Raw genomic sequence first — 19840 nt, 5'->3', positions numbered from 1 at the left:
CGAAATTTCTGAATAAATGAACATTTTCATCTACCACTTAACCTCGCATTTAATCAAACACAAATGGCATAAAATGTTTTTTCTTGCCATGAAATCAAAATGTTCTTCCGTGTTGCGTACGAAATTTGTGAATAAATGAAGATTTTGCTTTACCACTGAATTTAATCGAAGAAAAATGGCATAAAACTTCTGATTAAGAGGCGCAACTGCCCCCCCCCCCCCTCCCCCTCTAAGTATTCGAAAAAATAATCTAAATACGCACGTACGCCATTGATGTTATCGCTGCACTATCCGAGTTGATTGAAAAACATAATATTTTTTTGGCCATAACTGCGGCCAGAGTGTATTAACCCTCAACAAACGTAAACATAGTAATAATTTTACATTAAATTCGTTACACGTTTTGATACCGTATACGATAAATGCTAAAGAAACAGAGTGAAATTATAACAGAGTCGTCCTTACCATCGATAGCGAAGGACGGAATGAAGTAACACAAAGTATCGAAAACCGAAGAAACAGCTGAAAATACACGTTTTCGGCAAAGTTCAAAATAAACCGACGCTAGTGTAGTCTTAAAAATCATTCATTTTTATCACCTATAGGTACGATGACACTTGTTAAAAGCGAGCACTTCAAGATATTGGTCCTTTGAACCGAATAAAATATCTTTTACCATAGAATATTGCAAGACAAACCCAATCGACATTTTCAGAACGATTAAGCGAATTGATCGAAAATTACTCAACGGTAAACCAATACAAAACGGCGTGTAATGCAAAACCGCGGGATCTAGTTATTGTAATTAATATCAGAAAAGACGTTTTACTCGCGCAAGTCTACAACTTTCGGCAATACATTAGGGAATGTATTAACTTTAAAACACACAATATAGCAATAAAGACCAATATATCTGAACAAAAGTATTCACAAACTGAAACCAAGATCTGCAAAATTAATGGAATGTACACAAGAACTCAAAGTTGATGATGAAATCTTACCAACAAAGATTTTGTTGTCCAGGTTGTATGCCTTCATAGACAAGATTCCTTTGGTAAATGCTTCACTGGTGTATTGAACGTTAGATTCCGTAAACCTCCAACCGTCGTATTGAAAGACTTTCAACCCGTCAAACTCACAAGCTGCCAGTAATGCAAATTCGCCAAGGGGACCCTTGAAAGTAAACTTGTTAGTACTTGCCTGCCCCAGTTTGAATCTTACTGTCACGGGAAGCCACTGTGTAACGCCATTCAATTTAAAGCTCTGGAATGGTATAAAAAATTGATCTACATATTTGTAAACGATTGAGATGGTCTCGTAACTTCTACTTCCATTAATTCCTGCAATATCTGTGTCAACTGCGGACGTTCGTTCGGTATCCCCTACCTGCTTCGAAGAAATTTGCGAATACCAAAAAATGCTCCGCTCCCTTTTCTCCTTTGAAAGCAAAATGTTTAACATCGACCGCTGCTGTTGTTAAAATTTTCTGGTAACTTTCAAATCTCTCCAAGTGTCTATTATATTTATATATCTCGGAATAGATGTTTGTGTTACCTGAAACAGTAACACTGAGAGCACTACCGATTGACAAGAAAGTTTTTCTTACCAAAATTATTTTGAAAATTGGCCACGGCAAGATAATGGCCATTGCCTATGATGAAAGGGGTTACCTTTTTTGCCCCGTATGTTTTAATGTAGCCGATCGTGTCGAAATGTCGACCAAGCCATTGGTAGATGGGTTGGTTAACTTCGTATTGATCTTCACTTTTCATGTAGGTTGCCAGTGTCATAAAAATTTCATTATGTTCGGTCCTAGTGAAAATAAAAAAAAATGCAATGTCATACAACTAAGCAATTACGCGACGTCGCACTCATGCATAAAATTACATAAAACAATTTCGCGTCCGGTTGAATGCGCCATGCTGTTGCCGTTATTTTACATTTTCGGAATTTAAAATATTGCGAAAGATTATACTCATCTTGCAGTAAGTTTCTACTTTTTTATCCATATTAGGATATGAAGATATAATCACGGTGCAAATTTGCGGGCATAGTCTTACGCCAGTGTTGGTGTTGTTTTGGGACGTTCTGAGGTTGTTGTTTTCAGAAATCACACACAAAACCTGCTCTAACAACAAACTAATTGTTTGCTTTTAACTTGATCAGATTCTCTATAAAGTTAACTGTAACGCGGTAAAAAAAACTAGACTCAGAAATTGGGACTCAATGTTATGCTTAAACAACGCTTTCATTTGACAATTATGGTTATTTGTGTATTAAGCCTGACTGATGCTGGCTTTGTTGCCAAAAATTGTATCTTTGAGCGTTTTTCAAAAATCTGGGAAAAATGTTTGCCACATTACCCTGATTTGAGGCTGCTTTCTAAGCGATTAAAAACAATTCACGAATTTTTTGAAAATCAGCATTTAAAAAAAGACATACTTAATCTTTTAAATGTGTTTTATGTATATTGTTTTCATTTTTTTATTTCCTTCGGGTTCAAGTGTGCATATCTATGGGTGCTTCTTGTAGTTAACACGGTGTTTATTTCGGATTTTTGTGTTTTGAACTCTATAAACGTAGGTATTTCATCGTTCTTTTGTAAATTGTGTACCTAACAAGGTAAGTGAATTCTTAGTGCAATAAGACGTTTTGCTTTATCTATTCACCCGCTTTCTCATTTGGGTTTTTTCCTTTGCTATCTATATTGAAAAGAAGGCCTCAGAATATTTAGAAAATTTGACAATATATTAATGCTGATAAGAGAAATTCATCTAAAATATCTCCATGTTGGTGACACTTCCAGTTATACCTGATGCCATTTTACTCATTTTAAGTGAAAACCCCTATATATTATATTATTTCACTTTTACATACGTAAAATGCGTATAATGTTCATTTATCCGTTTTTGGCATGTCTTGTTCAAAATGACGTTTGCGGCTGCAATCATAATTGTCATTCTATATGAGAACCGTTATTGTTTAATTGTGGGTGGTTGCCTGTTAGAAGAGGTTCCATTTTAGCGGGTTAATGTTGATATTTTGATTATAAATAAATACAGGGGGTTCATAAGCCAACAATTACATTGAAAAAATTGTTAATTTATTTTTATGACATTTTATGAAACACAAAAATGAGGGTAACTCTATGGGTAACTTTATATAATGTACTCTACTCCAAAAATTTGTTCAAAATATTGACTTTAGTTTTTCTACGGTAAAAATAAAGTACAGTTTTAGGTTTTTTTGTTAGTTGGCCATGACTCTTCGTCATGGCGACGAAAAAACAATCTAGGGCTAAAGAAATGACGACGATTAAAGAATGGCATTTATGATTTTGGCTCAAAAAGTCACTCTTGATATAAAAATTAAAGTATGTCAAAAATTCTAAATGTAGATATACAGTGCTACCTATTTATTAAGCAGTAGACACATGTATTATTTTTCTCTGTCTACTTTTAAATGACAAAACCTCTGCTGAAGGGCGCCTAATTTTTGCAACAAAAATAATAAAATAAAACTAAACATCTGGCTGTCATATTAATTAATTTGAATATTTTTGCTTTGGCTTACGTATTTTTATTTTCGTTCGCGCATTTTTTTGACACGCGATTTTGTTTTTATAGGAAGCTCACTCTCAATCTGGCACGGCCATAGGTACACACGGGCGGACGAACAAAGTGGCCACAATATACATTTTTTATTTTTTTTAGAAATTCCCTAAAAATAATTAAATTCATGTACAAATTGAAATACATAAAATAAAATAGTCCAGTTATACAGGGTGTCCAACAACGGTCCGAGTCAATTTGTTCGGCAATAACCAAGAATGTAAATAGAACTCCCTGTATATTTTTTATTTTTAAATACACAAGAAAAAACCACGTTAAAAAATACCTGCAGCAATCAAATAATTGTTTTAAGAAATTAAAAAATCACATTGGCGTTGAAAAGTATGTATTTAGCATTTCTGTTGCGTTTGAGTAAAGTATTAAATTACTTATCATTTGATTCCACTTAAGTTTCAACAACAATATTATTATGTTTTGCAGGGCCGATGTGATATTTCTCATTTCTTAAAATAATTATTTTTCTGTGTTTTCTATTAAAGATAGACATTTTTGCTAGTATTTGTGAATGTGATTTTTTTATTGTGTATTAAAAAATATATAAAATATACAGGGTGTTTTATTTAAAAATAAATTTGGATTATTTCCACTCAAGTTCCGTTTTTCCGTTCATAGATATCCGAGATATTCGACCGTTGCGGGACTTATGGTGTACTGTGTGGGGTTTTTACATTTTTTTAATTTTTAGTAAATTTTCTCGCAATATTATTGTTTGCCATGCAAGCGAAACGACCCATTATTTTCAAGATTTTCGTAAGACCTATTTTTACTATGTCTTACCTAATATGTATACAGGGTGCACAGAATTTGCAAAATGTTGACACTACAAAAGTTTTTCACTCGAAATCTAGTTACCCGTTTATTTTTTTAACCACTTTTTCAATTGGTTTTTGATTAAGAAACGTTTGAAAATGCTATTCCAAGGCATCATCTTTCTCTAAATCCCCTTTTCTCTAGGTTCCAGATCGCTGATGTGGATCTTACACAGCGCCCTTGACGTAGTAATACGGGTTGTTGACAACTATTATGTTGGCCTAAGTACTCTGAAATCTATATGCTTACAAAAATAATTGGAAAGGTCTTGGAAGATTAATTATTTTATTTCTTTGGGGATCATTATTTGTATATTTTTGTAAAGGCAGGAATAATAGAGGACTCATAGTTTATCCCTGAGATATACCATTAGAATTCATAATGATTCCAAACATTGTTTTGCCTGTTCGATATTGTACTATCTACAGGGTAGTGTTCCTAAATATGGTATTAATACGGAAGGGGCTAATTCTTTGGCTTATTTTATGACTAAAAGTTGATATAAACATAGGTCTAGAATCGCTTCGGTACCGATCTACAGAGTGTTATAATTTCACTGTACACTTTACAAATTAAACCCTTAATTTACATATACAAACACAATAAGTTACAAGTTCAATTTCGAACTTTCAAGACCAGTAAAAACAAGAAATTCTCCAAACAAATCCAGTGCCTAATGGATTATTCTAAAAATTTTACATTTATTATTAATAGCCCACTAGGGAAAATGGGTTTTTAATTTTTCTCTCGATAACGGTTGCAAATACGAAAAAATTACAAGAAGCAAAAAGTTTTCAGAAAAAAACAAAAAAGCAAATTCCAATTTTAAATCTACAAAAAAAGTTCAAGGGTAGAACATGACTCCTGAAAAAACGCCCTATAGATTTTCACTACCAATGGCAAAGGAAGCGTTTGCGGACACCCCACTGTACCTCCACACAGCACAACGCTATTCGAAGAATCGCCAGAATATATGATGATAAAGCTATTCAACCATCTTCCACAAGAAGCCAAGAATCTGTCCTCTCATCGCCCATTTAAAAAATATCTAAAAAAGTTCCTCATTGACCACCCGTTTTACAGTATTAAAAAATACCTCGCCAATTCTTAAGACGCTCTATGTACATTTAACTTCCGTGATTGCACGTATCATTTATTGTCTATTTATTTTTTTTTACGTTCCTATTCTCTTATATATTATACATATTATGTAGTCTACATGGAAAATGAAATGATTAATTGATTGACCTATGTTTATACGAACTTTTAATCATAAAATAAGCCACATAATAAACCCCTTCCGTATTTACATCAAATTTAGGAACATTCTGCATATAGTTCTATATACCCCTCCCTTCAAGCAAGTATTCTGTAATGTTTGTTTTTTAGGTGTTTCTTTGTGCTACATATAATCGCGTTTTGGATATAGCAGCATGGAAACGCAAGGGCCTGATGTGTGTGGAGAGATATCAGAAGAAGATGGTATGTGTAATTTTGACTATTTTCTCAAATATGACCCACATTCCTTTTAGAAATACCACAAGACAATGCTACTGCGCATTGTAGCATAGGCCAAGATGAAATGGTACCCTTGGGGGAGTCTGACTCAGATGGTATATTATATTGAACCACTTTATTTGTTAAATTCATTATTGCAGAGTTGTCCAATGACGAGTGGGATGAAGTTGATGCGTTGCAAGAGGATGACGAAGAAATCGCGTTATTATCTGAACTTAAAAAAATGAAGGTTACCTACAGGAAACTTGCGGCTCAAAAGCGTAAGTTGAAAGCACGTCTTCGTAAGATGCGTCGTCCTCAAGTGTTCAAAAAAAGAAAACCCACCCCTTTCGAACTGAGAGATGCGCTTGATATGTGCACGGATTCAGTGGACGCGTTTATAAAAGCACTGTCTATGATTTGGCCAAAGGAAACTATGAGACTGTTTACCATAATTGCGTATGAACGTGAAAAGAATCTCAAGCCTGGAAGATATAGTGATGAATTTAAGAAATTTTGTACATATTTCTATTTTACCTGTCCTTTAGCGTACTCGCTATTGGCAGAGATCTATAAACTCCCATCGAGAAACGCCCTGAAAAATATGGCAAGTGCGATCGTATTTAAACCTGGGCTGCAAGATAAGACTGTGGACTTTCTTGAAGCGAAAGTATCGGCTCTCAAACCTCTAGACAGGTTTTGTTCACTTACCATGAACGAAATGTCGCTTACACCAAATTTATTTTACAACATCAATAGAGATGAGATCATTGGCTGGGAAGATGCGGGCAATGGGAAAGTCTTTAAACCAGCAACTAAAGTATTTGTTATACTGGCTCAGAGTATATTTACTAAATGGAAGCAGCCAATTGCGTACTTCTACTCAAACTCTTCATTTAAAGTTACCCACATGAGAGTTTTACTAATGAAATCAATTCGCTTGTTGAATCGATTTGGTATTAAAGTTGTCAACTTTATATCTGGTATCAATTCCAAATTTGTCCAACTGGCAAAAATCCTAAATGTAAGTCCAGAAGAACCGTACTTTTATGTCGAATCTCACAAGGTGTTTTACATTTTTGATCCACCTCAATTGATGAAGTCCACTAGAAACACTTTTAAAAGAAATAATTTCATATACGGAGAAGAAGAAGCATCATGGGAATATGTAGACCTTTTTTATAAACGTGATAAAGAAGCAAATATCAATTTCGCATATCGGTTAACCGATGCCCACATACGCCTTAGCAATGTCTGGAAGTGGGATTTAAGATACGCAGTTCAATTATTGAGTAATAAAATGGCTGCTGGTATCAATATGTTTAGCAGAGGGTTAACACCCCTAATGCCAGCTGAAGCTAAGCACACCTGCGTATTTTTAGATAGATTTGATAAGCTGTTTGACCTCTTGAACTCAAATCGTCTTCGAAATGACCTAAAATATAAAAGGGGATTCAAAAATACAATTTCTCAAAGAGAACTCCTACGGGAAGCACTGGAGTATTTAAGAGGAGTACAAGTATTATCGCCTAGTGGAGAGGATGTGACCAGTAAAATATCATCTCTCAGATGCTGGGAGATAACAATAGAGGCTGTTAGATTACTATGGAAGACGCTAAAGCGAGAAGGTTTTGAGTTTTTACTTACACGAAGATTAAATCAAGATGGTATGGATAAATTTTTCAATGCAGTTAAAAGAAGCACTAAAAGCACAAGTAGTCTGACACCAATTCAGTTTTATAAGAGTTTTGCATGCCAGTTTTCGGTAGATTTTATACATTCGGAGTCACAATCTTATGATCTAAAGTATGCGAAATTTATTCAACGAATGAAAGCAGCTCGCAATACAAACACCAAAAAATATACCAAGAGGGTGATGTACATCGATGATCGTCATTTGCAATATCGTCATGCGAATATTGTCGAGTTAAACTCTTTGAAGTATATGTGTGGCTATTTAATAAGAAGGAGTCTGGTTGTACACTCGTGCGAAGTATGCCAGCAGTTCGCGAATGATTATGATGCACTGGATGAGCAGTTTTTCATTCGCCAGTTAGAAACTGATTCCCCACATGAATTGTTTGTGCTATTCATTAGGTCTTTAAACACTCTATTTAAAAACGAGTTCAGGAAAGCTGCCATAAGCGACAACGTCGTATTGCATCTCTTGAACAAATATGCAGGCGCATCCTTCCAACATCCCTGTGACGAGTTTCCTCTGAAGTTCGTATTGACTCTTCATGCCAGGATGCGCATATTTTATACTCTGAAAGTAATGAATCGAAGCTTCCTTAGAGAATGAACTGAAATCAGTATTCACTTTCATAGTCTGTGCCATTTGTAGTATGTAGTATTAATCATTGTTATTTCTTTCAATACATTATTTTGCATAGAAATTGTGTTTGTTATTACAGGTAAAAGGAGTTTAAATAAACGTAAATCTCCGTTGGAGTACTGTATTGCAAACAAAGTAGCATAATTGAGGAATTGAGAAGTATAAAATTCCCCTTTCTGTGAAAGGTAGGTAGGTAGGTACTAGTTTTGATTGGAAAAGTCGTATAATAGCTAGGCACTCAATATTATTTAAAAGTTATTGGTGCGGGTTCTTCACACGCAGATTCAAGCTTGAACTCAGCCAAATTGCTCTCGATAATGGATTAGAAATAATTATCCCTTATACCTAATATTTGAAAAAATTAGAAAAAGTAATCTATCTGTTTTTAAATTGCTGCATTCGATAAAAAAAAGATATTTTGAAATTTGTATAAGACAAATTGAAGTTATTTTTTTCATATTTAAGGATATTATTGAAAAAAAGAGGACAAAGAAGTTATTAGTTTAATTAATTAATTGGTTTGTTTAGTAACGGGCGATCAAAAATGAGTTGCTGTCGAGTAGCCTTTGAAAGTTCAAGTTAAGTACAATTTCTCATGTAAACAAAAATTCCAAAGGTGACTTGATAGCAACTCATTTTTGATCGCACAGTAGTTAAGTGGAAAAAATATAAAAATGTCTATGCTTACGCAAGCGCACTTTCTTTTGTTTGGTTATCGGATTTGCGCATGCGCGCCAGCTTTGATAAAAATTAATCCTACATTTCAGTATATAGGTCACACTTATATTGAACCATATTTGTTTCTGTTTTATTTGACAACTAATTATCCAGTTGAATAAAACGTTACACCATATAAAGGTCAATATCTGTTACTACTCCTTGGTGTACAGGGCATCTGATACATAAATAAAAACCCTTGCTTTTGGCTCCTATCCAACTCCAAAATCTTGATATTTATGCAACCCCCTTTCCAAACGATTTCGTCATGCCTTACAACTCATTGCTCTCGGCCCTTAAATTATTGTCTTTAGCTGTGCATTTGCAATAATCCTTAGCTTGTTATACAGGGTGGTGACTTGCGTAACGCATCATAGGGATTTCAATGTAAAATTCATGACATGCGATTATTAGCTCCCCAAATTATTTTAGAGCAAAAATGTATTAAGGTTTTTTGTAGAAAAAAATTTTTTACGTCAATCAACCGTATTAGTTTTCAATTTTTTCATAATAAAGACGGAAAATGGGAAAAATAAAACCCCCATCTTTTTCAATAATCTGTGATGCCATGGAATTTTATAATACAAAACTATACGCCAATATCCGTCATGCCATGGAATGTCTGCTATAAAACAAATCAAATTCTATCAAAAAGTATTATATTTAGAACAACGAATTCAACATAAAGAAATACCAAATTACTAAAAACGGTTTCCTAATATAACAATCTACAATAAATGTTCGAATATGTCACCATTAACTGTAATACAGTAACCAAGTCGATCATAAAATCCATTTCGAACTGCTGCTAATTGATAACTGGATATCTTTTTGTTTTAGAAAATTCCATGCCAGCGCAGATTATTGAAAAAGTTGGGGGTTTTATTTTTCCAAATTTCCGTCTTTATTATGCAAAAAATTGAAAACTAATACGGTTGATTGACGTAAAAAATTTTTTTCTACAAAAAAACTTAATACATTTTTGCTCTAAAATAATTTGGGGAGCCAATAATCGCATGTTATGAATTTTACATTGAAATCCCTATGATGCGTTACGCAAGTCACCACCCTGTATAGTAGTCATTCAGTGTTGCGATATATCAGCCTAAATGGCCAAGAATAATAACTTTAGATCAAGACCTCATAGGGGGTAACTTGAAGATTATGGAATTCAGAATCCTCATATTGAAGAAAACCCTTACATTTGGAAGAGATCTAATGAAATATAGAGGGTGTTTTTTTGGGAGCTTTAGTTAAACTAGTCTTTTGAATTAAACCATTGATTATAGGTATTAGTGTGTATGATTAATGGAAAAGTCAAATAGCATTATATAAGGTGATTTAAAATTAATAGGCTTACTCTTTCATCCATAAATAAACATCAATGGCATGGTGATTTGTAAAAATTTCATACACAAAAATTAAGAACATTACCACAAAGCCACATCGCTTGCATACTCGGCATCCAAAAACTGTATATGGGTCAATTGGCCTGTGCTAGGAATAAATTTGATCACTTGCGTCTTGTTGTGCATCTTGACACCAATAGCATTATTTTCTGCCACAATTATACATACTCCCCCATCAATAGAAATTGTAGCCAATCTTACCCCATTTCGGACTGGTATTTTGTTTATAAGACTAAATTGGCGATTCTAAAAAAGTGCATAGCGGTATATGCTTCGGTCGTTTTTGTTATACTTTAATTACCTCATACTTAAAGATTACTAAATCATTTCCTACTGTTCCATTTACAGTCTCTAAAGCTGCCCCATACCATGCTTCGCCGGCTTCAGTTTCATAGCTGAATAAATGTATATCTTTGGGTAGTTGAACTTTTATGCCATATTCGGGGATAACTCCGTCTAATACGTAAATTCCTGCAAATATAATTTTTTATTGAATTGCAGCTCAAATGGAACCTGTCTTTGATACACCCCTCAGCCGCGTAAAATTAACGGAAAATCTCCGAACACAACTCTCCGAGCTCGAAATGTTGGAGTCGATGTTCTACAATCCGGGTGAAATTCGCGTGGACGACTTCAACGCGTTACGGGAAATTAGGAATTTCGTAAACGGAACGAACGACATCATACCGCCGTTTCTGGACATCACAATAAATCTGTCGATCGAAAATCTCAAATACGAGTTCTGCATAAATCTATCACACGAGTATCCGGATGTCGAACCGGACATTTATATTCGAAACCATAAACTAAACCGGGAACAACATGCCAAAATAAACAAGGGAATGTCCGACTACATTGGCAAGCTGGAGAAGGGTGAAGTCTGTATATTTTCCGCCATTTCCTGGCTACAAGACAACGCATCTTGTTTTGTGGAGTTAGAGGAAGAAGTACCGGTGAAGAAAGTGGAAGAGAGTGATGAACTCATTCGTCTGTGGATTTACTCCCATCATATCTACAGTAAAACGAAACGACGGGAAATTGTGGACTTGGCGAGTCAACTGAAACTAACCGGATTTTGTTTGCCCGGTAAGCCGGGAGTTATTTGCGTGGAAGGGTACAAGAGGGATTGCGAGGAGTGGTGGCAGGCGATTAAGTCGATGAATTGGAAACGGATTTTTTGTAAAATTAGCGAGGAGTGTAAGGGGGGTAAGGAGGGAAGCTTTTTAAAATTCGATAACTTCGAGGAAAAGATCTTTCAAAATCGTGATGTTAAGTGCAATCACATGGATATGGGAGAGTTACACAAGTTTTTGGGGATGCATAATTGTGATTATATTTTTAAGGATCTTTTTGGTGTTGATTCAAGGAATAACTCTGCGTTTTGAGTGTAAATTTTTTTGGAGTCTAACCATTTGCTCAACTTGTACATAAATATTTTAGGAGGAAAAATGTACCTAGTATAAGTAGTTCTAAAATTCAAATATTTTGGTTGCTGTTGGTTAATTATAGCAGAATCGCATTACACTTATATACACTTGTGAGTGGACATTTTTGGGTTACCAAGTTACTTACTCACCTGCATTATCTTTTATAAGCGTAATTGTATGATCAATAGGTAAACTTCGTCTATGTAACCTATGCTCAATTGTGCCATGGGTCTGCTCAATTAGTGCGACATAATTTTCTACTTGTTTATTAATAAATGCTTCAGATTCTTCTAGTGTATTGCCTGAAAATATTTTTCATGAATCGTACAATTTTATTAACTTGTACGACTGTACCTTTTATGTTAGGATGTTCTTGAAGATTTGCAAAAAAATTGTCGGTTAGATGTTCTACATTTTCACTTGGGAAATAACAAAAAATTCTTGCAGGATAAATTAGAATAAGTAGAAACAACATAATTCTTAAAGGCACTGTGGAGTTTCACTGTAAATATGCAACTATTGTAAATTTTTGTATATTTTTATATAGACTTTAATAAAATCTTATCTAATTTCTTTAACCATATTGCATTGTTGACAAGTGCCATTTATCATTTCTAATCCTACCTTTGCTCCAACGAAAAGTAAATTTTGCACATTTTATAAACTTAGGAATGTCATTTGAAAATATTTTACAAACCATGAGATAGACCTCATCAGTTGAAATGAGGAGATCTTTGTTAGGAAAAAGTTTTAGTGTGATGAATTTTCTGGTGGGGTCGAGAAATCATAGAGGTACCTAGGCGATATCTTGATAATGCTTTATATACGCATAATTGGAGTACCATGAAGGATGAAACCAGTTCAACCCCACTCCCTCTCTTGATAAGAGGTCAGAAAGAAGGGTGGTATAGTTGGTAGAAATAGGGTTCCTTTCGTTGAGACCTTTAATTAGAATACCATGAAAGATAAAATTAATGATACTTCAAATAAAAATCTTAAATTGACACAGATTCCATCAACAGCAACACAAGGCATCATATAAATCTTGAAAGCCCATAAAGGTAATGCAAATACAACCAAATAAACAAAAACAGAAAACATATTGGAATTTAATAACTATGTTCCTACAATTCTTTATACAAAAAAATAATACATCAACATTATCTAATAGTAGCATACTTTACAAATTCAAGACTGCTAAAATTTGCGAAATTATCCATAGAAATTCCACGACCTTCTGTAGGACTGTGAATCTTTATCTGCCTCATATGCGTATCTCTACCATTTTGATGATTACTGGTAACGGCAATTTGAATCATAAACATTCGTATCGGTTTATCGTGTACATCTTTAATAGGGATATGCACCCAACCTATACAGATAGTATTAGAAAAGCTACTTAGATAGAACACAACTCCCATACCTGTGGGTTCTGTTAACATAACCACTTCAATTTCTTGCAAGTCGTTAAAATGTGTACCGATCCTTATTGAAATACGACTCGGTGTATAACTTTCATCGAGCTTATACTCCGAATAAATAAAAATGTCGCTAACAGTAGTCTTACGTTGAAATTGAATGTTTACTAAATGGGGAAGTTGCCCATCCGACTGCCAGTAAGTGTCTGTACGATCATCTCTCAACTGCTCCACTCCAAATCCTAGGAAAGTTTATGCACACGTAAGGAAGGGTTCTTGTATATTTACCAGGTTTGCATGATGATAGGCTCCAGATTGCCTGAGAGCCAACTTCACGGACGTTTCCCATACGTTCATTTTTAACAGGATCTACTTCTTGCGACTGCTTTGTGGTCATAATTATTGAGTATCCGACCAATGTGTTTATTCGATCAGATGAAAATTATTAATCTATGATTACATTTAAAAATTGTTGTTTATAAACTATTACCATAACCTTAATCTCGCTGTTTTAAAGCGGTCGGTGGCAAAAGTCACAGTTATTTTTCCCTACTACGGCAATGACAACGGAATATACAGGGTGATGAATTGTTTACGCATCAGTTCGGCATAATAAATAAACATACATTATTGTTTTTACTCTGGGCATGGACAAACTCAATTTTTCAATCCGCTATCTATATCACTATTATGATCGTTTAATGACTAATGACTAAAAGTGAAAAATGCCCTGCGCAAAGGCACCAATTTTAACAGAATATTTTCTCTCATGAAGTCGGGAAGCAAAATGTTGTGTATGTTGCGTAAATCCCTCACTTGTGTACCACTCCACAGACGGCTACGCCTCGTGTGTAATCTCGACACACGCGTGAGTCAAACTTTTAGTTTCTCCCACGGTGTAACAATCCTGGTTTCTCCTCTTACACTGGAATATAAGTACTACTTACCTTATTGGTTACATATTGGCCAGTATTGTCACCGTTGTATATGTGCCTTTTTTATTGTGGTGAATTCATCATACGTATTTTCCAGATAGTAAAAATGAAATGTAGCAGAGCTATACCTTCTATTGTTAAGTAGGCCGGTTTTATAACCGAGCTTCGAAAGGGGTTTAAATATATCCATAGCATAGCTTTAGAAAATTAAAAAGTTAGAAACATGCATGTTTTTCTTCTTCTTGTACAGTATAGGTACACTTAGTCATCGTCAATGAAGTAAATAAAACCACTCAGCTATATTTTCAATTCATTACGTATACTCGATACTTGTGTTTTCAATCTGCGTAGGTATTATCGATTATTTTAATATTTAATTAGAGTTTAAAAAAAGTTGTCGAAATGCGTTATTATACCTACATAGTTCTAATAGGTATTTTGATGATTTCAACGTGTTTGTTTATATATCTACATATATCTAAATGAACTTCCTTCACTTATTAGATGTTTATTTTTCAATAATTATCTTAGCTTTCGCGAATAAGATTAATAATGGTGCCAACCATTGGACTATACGATATCATAGAGTAAATTATTTACTCTATAGCGATATGCAGGATATGTTGTTGCTATAACAATAACATATACATCCGGATACCTTTGTATTGAATTCGCAATCAGACCAAACACATTGTCTATTTATTAGTATTATTTTGTTTAAATTATCCAGATGATTACCTCAATGAGGGTCGGCTTTTTTATATTTTTGTAATCATAATAAATTAATATATTTACTGTTGTCTATCACTACCTTGTACTTCATTCAGGCCTTGGGCTATGTTTTTAGCGCCCGGGCTATATTTAGCGTAACTAATGATCGCTACGACCGAGCTTCATAGGGTTATATTTATCTGTATTGGTTTTGAAACACTGGCAGAAATAAACAGCATTTTACTACAACCGTTAAATGATAAGTACAATTTATTATTGCACAATGCACATGTATTGAAACTTGAAACTTGAAACTTTGACATATGCCTGGCGTCGCCGCCTCTCCCAGGATTTAGTCAACTGTCGTGAGGATGCGTCCCTGGTAGGCACTATCAGGGACGTTTCTCCACTACTTTGTTGCCATCGCGCTGGACCGCGACATATGCCAAACAATGTGGTGGATATTGCGGATTGGGGGGGTTGTGGGGGGGCGGCTAACTGGGTGTTATCCGACCCGAACGGGTACGGCCACAGCTTCGCCACTGGTATTCTGCCTTAGAGGGAACTCTGCTTTCTAGTGAATAGTGATAGCTTCTTCTCCGGGCGTTCATTGGCTTCCGATGTTTCTATGTTTTGGTCTCGTTCCCTTCCCTGTTTTTCTTCGTGTTAGGCCCTTTCCTCCTCCCCTTGGCTACTTGTCCTTGTGTCTGATTCTTCCTCCACCTCTAGCATTCTTCTGCTTTCTTTCTTCCTTTGATGTTTGTCTCCACTCTTCTCTTCCCATCTTCCCATGGTAATCACCGAGACCTCTACCGTTTGGTTTATGGTGGTGTTCCATGTGTGGCAGGGTCGGCCTACCTTCCATTCCCAGGTACATAGAATCTTGGCAGCCCGTTATGATATGGTCTTTGTTCCTCCTGTTGGTATGTCCCCAGTGTCTCATCTACCTCATCTTCAGTTACCTGGTAATCGTCTTTCTCTCTAGTAGTTCTCTTCTCTGATTTCTTGTAAGGTTGCTGTTTTCCAGCAGTATCCTGAGTTCCTTTCACTCCGCCCTCCTCAATGTTCGTATGTTGCTCCTTGTTAGCCCTGAAGTGCTAATTCCGTATAAGATTGTCGGTGCTATGATCGTGTTGTAAATCCTCATTTTCAAGCTGTCCGGTATTTTCTTCTCTCGTAAGAAGTTCCAGATTCCGTGTGTGATTCTGAATGCGTTGGTTATTCTGTCTTTCACTGCGTTGTGCCTGCTGAGGGTGCTGCTTATGTACGTTCCCAGATATTTGATCTTGTGCTTCATGGGTATCTCCTTCTCGGCTATTACGGTCTTCTCTCCTTCTTTGTACTAGGGATGTTGTTTCCTGGCACTCTTGTCATCATGTAGCTATTTTGTTGTGTATTTGTAGGTCCACTATTTCCAGGTGTACCTGGTACCTCACTGGCCTGGACGAAGTCCTCAGTGTCTTCTAAATTATCCGCAATTACGAGTAGATCGTCCGCGTACGCCAGTAATGTCGGTATTTGTAATTGGCCGCCTGTGCTAAGGTTCCTCACCACCATCCTCGTTTGTTCTATAGCGTGGTCAAGTGCTATCCCGAAGATCCTTGGGGATCCTTGTTTGATTCCCCTGGTTTTCTTTTGGTGTTCGGTTTTCTTCCAAAACCATTGTATACTAGGATACTCCCTTGGCCACGCGTTTATGGTTCTGTTGATTAGGAATTTGGGTAGTCCCAGCATCGCCCGCGCTGCCGTTGGTATATATTTCTGTTTCCCCCTTGTTTCCTCCTTTTGTATTTTCTGATGTGTTTATACCATTACATGTACACATTCCTCTTCATTGGTCTGAGTTTGTCGACGTTCTTCGCGACCTCGGCGAATTCCTTGATTTCGTGTTCTCATAGGCTCTGTTTTCTTCTTCCTTGGCTTCCCTTAGCTCCTTCTTTGTTTCAGGTTAGTGTGGGTTTTGGCCCACCCTTCCCCTGTAGGGGAACGTGGGGCAAAGTGGACACCTTAAGAAAGACCACCTTATAAAAAATTAATTTTTTGATTTATAGAGTTCCTTATCTTCAAGACTTTTAGTATATTTATTAACTTAGATACGGTATATATCTATTGGGCATAAAATTTGAAATTGTTCGGAATATAATTTTTTTAGTAAACATACGCAAGAATTTCACTTTGCCCCTTATAAGGGGCAAAGTGAAAACCAACCTGGGGCAAAGTGAAACTCTAAGTAGCAAACTGAAGAAACTAAATAAATATGATACAACAAGATGGCGAGCAATATATTTAATTTAATTATGTATTTGTCAATAATAATACGCAAAAATTCACAAAAAATAATGCTGAAAAAAATTTACTTTATATCAAACTTGATTTGGCCATGCCGAAGCATTTTAGGATTAAGTAGACGACCGACAACTTCGCTGAAAAATATTTCACTTTCATCAGGTATCTCAGGAAAAACGTATGTGTCAAAGTTTTGCCTATATTGGCGCATAAATGAGACTGTAACTGTTGTATCCTCAATTTGTTGAACTTTAGCAACAAATATTTTTGTGCTTTTACTTTTTACATCAGCAAGTTTTACTTTTAAAAAATCTCCATCTTTAATATCTTCAACGTTCACTTGCTCAACAGCAAGGGATTGATGCAAAGGCTTTGATATTTCATCCACATCGTCTTCGTTCCAACTCGATAATGAGTCATCACATAGATCTTTACTTTCTTGCAAAGAGGAATCTGAGCTCGACTCTTGGATTACCTTCAACTTCTTCCCTTTTTTTGCAGCTGAAAAAAGTTTCCGTGTAGCAAGATTCTTTGGCTTCCTCGATTGGCACACTCGATTGTGTTCCTTGAGTTCCTCTACATTAGGGGTAGAAGTTAGAATCATGGTCTTCCCTCGTTTATAGTTCCTTTTTGGTCTCTGCGTATCAGCTTTTGGAATTGGCATTATGTCCTGTGGGGAGAAATATAACTGCTGAGATTGTTGTTGTTTATAAGAACAGCCAGGTAACGGCGATGAATTTGCATCATTGGGCTGTGGTGGAATATTTTCAACTGTTCCAGGTGAAGGTGTACGTTCTATGGGATCAGGAGGAGTGTTGCTTTCATTTTCTGGCGCATCTTCTTCTTCACCGTTTCCGTTGTTTGATTTTCTGTTAGTTGTTTCAGCTGGTTCAAACAGATCGTCGGGGAATACTCCGGGGTTATATGGACAAATGCCTGTATTTTTGAATCCACTCAATGCATTTTGTATGGTTGCAGCTCGTTGATACGCTCTTCCAAATAATTCTCCACTGTCGTGTATTGTAACCACCTTTCCAGGATTGTTACGCAACCAATTTTTACATTCCTGGCCATAATACGAACTCAGTGGAAACATAAACGACACATCCAATGGTTGCATCCGATGGGAAGTGTGTGGTGGAATTACAAGGATGTGCACATTATTTTCTTTAGACATTTGAACCAGTTCTAGGTTTTTAGTGTGAGTAGAGTGACCGTCTAAGATGAGAAGAACAGGTTCCTCCTTTGTCGGTTTTGAGTATTTAAGAAAATGGTTAAACCAAGTTGGAGCAAAAATGTGTGACTGCATCCAACCTGTTGGGTGACACTCGACAAGAGACTCGGGAGGCAAACCTTTTTCGAAAAGAGGATTTCTTCGCACTCTGGGAAATATCAGCAGTGGTGGGATGTAAAATCCAGCTGCATTGTAACATATTTCGACAGTAATAAGGGTACCCCTTTCTGCTGAAGATAATATTCCGACCTGTTTCTTCCCTTTCAGGGATATAATTTTGCCAGGTTTGTTCGGTACAGTAGATATACCTGTCTCATCACAATTGTAGATATGACTAGCTGAGAATTTGTACCTGTCCATTAATTCTCCGAGGAGTTCGAAAAATTTAGTTACGTTAGGCCTATTGAAAGCTGATGCCCGTGCAGCTGACGTTTTTTCTGGTAAGCGCATGGATAGTCGTGGATGTCTCTTCAAAAATCCCTGAATCCAGTCACGTCCTGCCAAACCTGATTTTTGATCGAAGTTATTAGGAATACCTGCAAAATTTTGGTAAATCTTAAAATAAGAGCTATTTAATATTCCTATTTTACCATTCCTTACTGCGAATTGATAAGCAAGTGAACGCAAATCCATTTGACTCAGACCAAAGAGTCTCTTTTCCATCAATAAAATATATTCTAAGATTTCCCCTTCTTGCTGCACATTGAATACAGTTCTAAAACGACCTAATCCCTTTTTGGCAGCTGTTGAGGCATTTTCTTCATTGCCTTTTTTTGCTCTTCTAAATAGGGTCGATTTTGGCACATTATATTCTGCCGCTGCACTTTTGACTGTTAAACTTCCTCCGAGTACCTCCTCTATAGCCCTTTTCATCGACTCTTCACTCCAACTCTGTTGGGTGGTCTTTCGATTATATTTTCGAACCATTATTCTAAAATACAAGATGTATACACCTATAAATATGGACCATTCCACTTTGCCCCCATTAATAAATTTCATTTTGCCCCACATGGATCTGTTCCACTTTGCCCCCATTAATAAATTTCATTTTGCCCCACATGCATCTAATAGGTTAAATATAAAAAACTAATATTGAATTGTATTTATATGTCAAAGTATGATCATAAGTTTTATGTCATATGATAACACAAACAGGCAAACTAGATTTGAAACCATTTTTTGATATGCTAGTTTAAGTTACAGGTTATTTACTTACCAGGTATTATTACAACGGATGCACAGAAAATAAGTTTTCACTAATTTTGAGGTTACCTAATGGAAGTGTTAAAAAATAACTTTACAGAGAGTTAGACTGATGAATTTAATTGTTCTTAGCCGAGTCTCTCAGAGATGGAGCCAGTAGCTTCAAAATTATTTGTAAGTTTCACTTTGCCCCCAGGGTCCACTTTGCCCCACGTTCCCCTACAGG

The 19840-nt window shown here is 35.9% G+C and overlaps 4 protein-coding genes across 7 annotated transcripts; 1 reads left to right on the top strand and 3 right to left on the bottom strand.

The window, feature by feature from the left end:
- Positions 1-927: 927 nt before the first annotated feature.
- Positions 928-12581, bottom strand: LOC116176177. Its single transcript, XM_031494655.1, has 10 exons — positions 12452-12581; positions 12182-12329; positions 11977-12129; positions 10702-10871; positions 10426-10646; positions 1607-1812; positions 1387-1554; positions 1222-1340; positions 1002-1173; positions 928-947 (listed from the first exon to the last, which is right to left on the bottom strand). The coding sequence occupies exons 2-10, from the start codon at positions 12300-12302 to the stop codon at positions 928-930; spliced, it is 1350 nt and encodes a 449-aa protein (XP_031350515.1). The 5' UTR covers positions 12303-12329; positions 12452-12581.
- Positions 10868-11983, top strand: LOC116176337 (RWD domain-containing protein 2A). The gene has a single exon (XM_031494853.1). It carries the CDS (start codon positions 10907-10909, stop codon positions 11783-11785), a length of 879 nt encoding a protein of 292 aa, XP_031350713.1. The 5' UTR covers positions 10868-10906; the 3' UTR covers positions 11786-11983.
- A 339-nt stretch (positions 12582-12920) lies between the features above and the next one.
- Positions 12921-13931, bottom strand: LOC116176339 (anaphase-promoting complex subunit 10-like). 3 transcript variants are annotated; one of them, XM_031494855.1, is made up of 3 exons: positions 13742-13931; positions 13534-13695; positions 12921-13487 (listed from the first exon to the last, which is right to left on the bottom strand). In XM_031494855.1, exons 2-3 carry the CDS (start codon positions 13640-13642, stop codon positions 12988-12990), a joined length of 609 nt encoding a protein of 202 aa, XP_031350715.1. In that variant the 5' UTR covers positions 13643-13695; positions 13742-13931; the 3' UTR covers positions 12921-12987. The 3 variants fall into 3 exon arrangements, with proteins under 3 accessions (XP_031350715.1, XP_031350716.1, XP_031350714.1); XM_031494856.1 differs by having other exon boundaries at positions 12921-13199; positions 13251-13487; positions 13534-13909; XM_031494854.1 differs by having other exon boundaries at positions 13534-13930.
- Positions 13932-16865: 2934 nt separating this feature from the next.
- Positions 16866-19830, bottom strand: LOC116176790. 2 transcript variants are annotated; one of them, XM_031495547.1, is made up of 2 exons: positions 19002-19830; positions 16866-18947 (listed from the first exon to the last, which is right to left on the bottom strand). In XM_031495547.1, the coding sequence occupies exons 1-2, from the start codon at positions 19444-19446 to the stop codon at positions 17245-17247; spliced, it is 2148 nt and encodes a 715-aa protein (XP_031351407.1). In that variant the 5' UTR covers positions 19447-19830; the 3' UTR covers positions 16866-17244. The 2 variants fall into 2 exon arrangements, with proteins under 2 accessions (XP_031351407.1, XP_031351408.1); XM_031495548.1 differs by having other exon boundaries at positions 16866-19342; positions 19628-19830.
- Positions 19831-19840: the final 10 nt, after the last annotated feature.

Source organism: Photinus pyralis, unplaced genomic scaffold (genome assembly GCF_008802855.1).
Source record: "Photinus pyralis isolate 1611_PpyrPB1 unplaced genomic scaffold, Ppyr1.3 Ppyr1.4_LG7, whole genome shotgun sequence".
In the NCBI taxonomy this organism is placed as follows: Eukaryota; Metazoa; Arthropoda; class Insecta; order Coleoptera; family Lampyridae; genus Photinus; species Photinus pyralis.
Note: the sequence above shows the minus strand (reverse complement) of the source record. Positions and strands in the feature narration are given on the sequence as shown.

Excerpts from the sequence above, each read along its gene's own strand:
- LOC116176177 (XM_031494655.1), bottom strand. The coding sequence starts at position 12,302 with ATGTTGTTTCTACTTATTCTAATTTATCCTGCAAGAATTTTTTGTTAT. Across the intron at positions 12,130-12,181 it reads AGAACATCCTAACATAAAAG|GCAATACACTAGAAGAATCT; the intron begins GTACAGTCGTAC and ends AAATATTTTCAG. Across the intron at positions 1,174-1,221 it reads CACAGTGGCTTCCCGTGACA|GGTCCCCTTGGCGAATTTGC; the intron begins GTAAGATTCAAA and ends TTTACTTTCAAG.
- LOC116176337 (XM_031494853.1), top strand. The coding sequence starts at position 10,907 with ATGGAACCTGTCTTTGATACACCCCTCAGCCGCGTAAAATTAACGGAA.
- LOC116176790 (XM_031495547.1), bottom strand. The coding sequence starts at position 19,446 with ATGGGGGCAAAGTGGAACAGATCCATGTGGGGCAAAATGAAATTTATT. Across the intron at positions 18,948-19,001 it reads TCAATTCGCAGTAAGGAATG|GTATTCCTAATAACTTCGAT; the intron begins GTAAAATAGGAA and ends AAAATTTTGCAG.
- LOC116176339 (XM_031494855.1), bottom strand. The coding sequence starts at position 13,642 with ATGACCACAAAGCAGTCGCAAGAAGTAGATCCTGTTAAAAATGAACGT. Across the intron at positions 13,488-13,533 it reads CCTATCATCATGCAAACCTG|GATTTGGAGTGGAGCAGTTG; the intron begins GTAAATATACAA and ends AAACTTTCCTAG.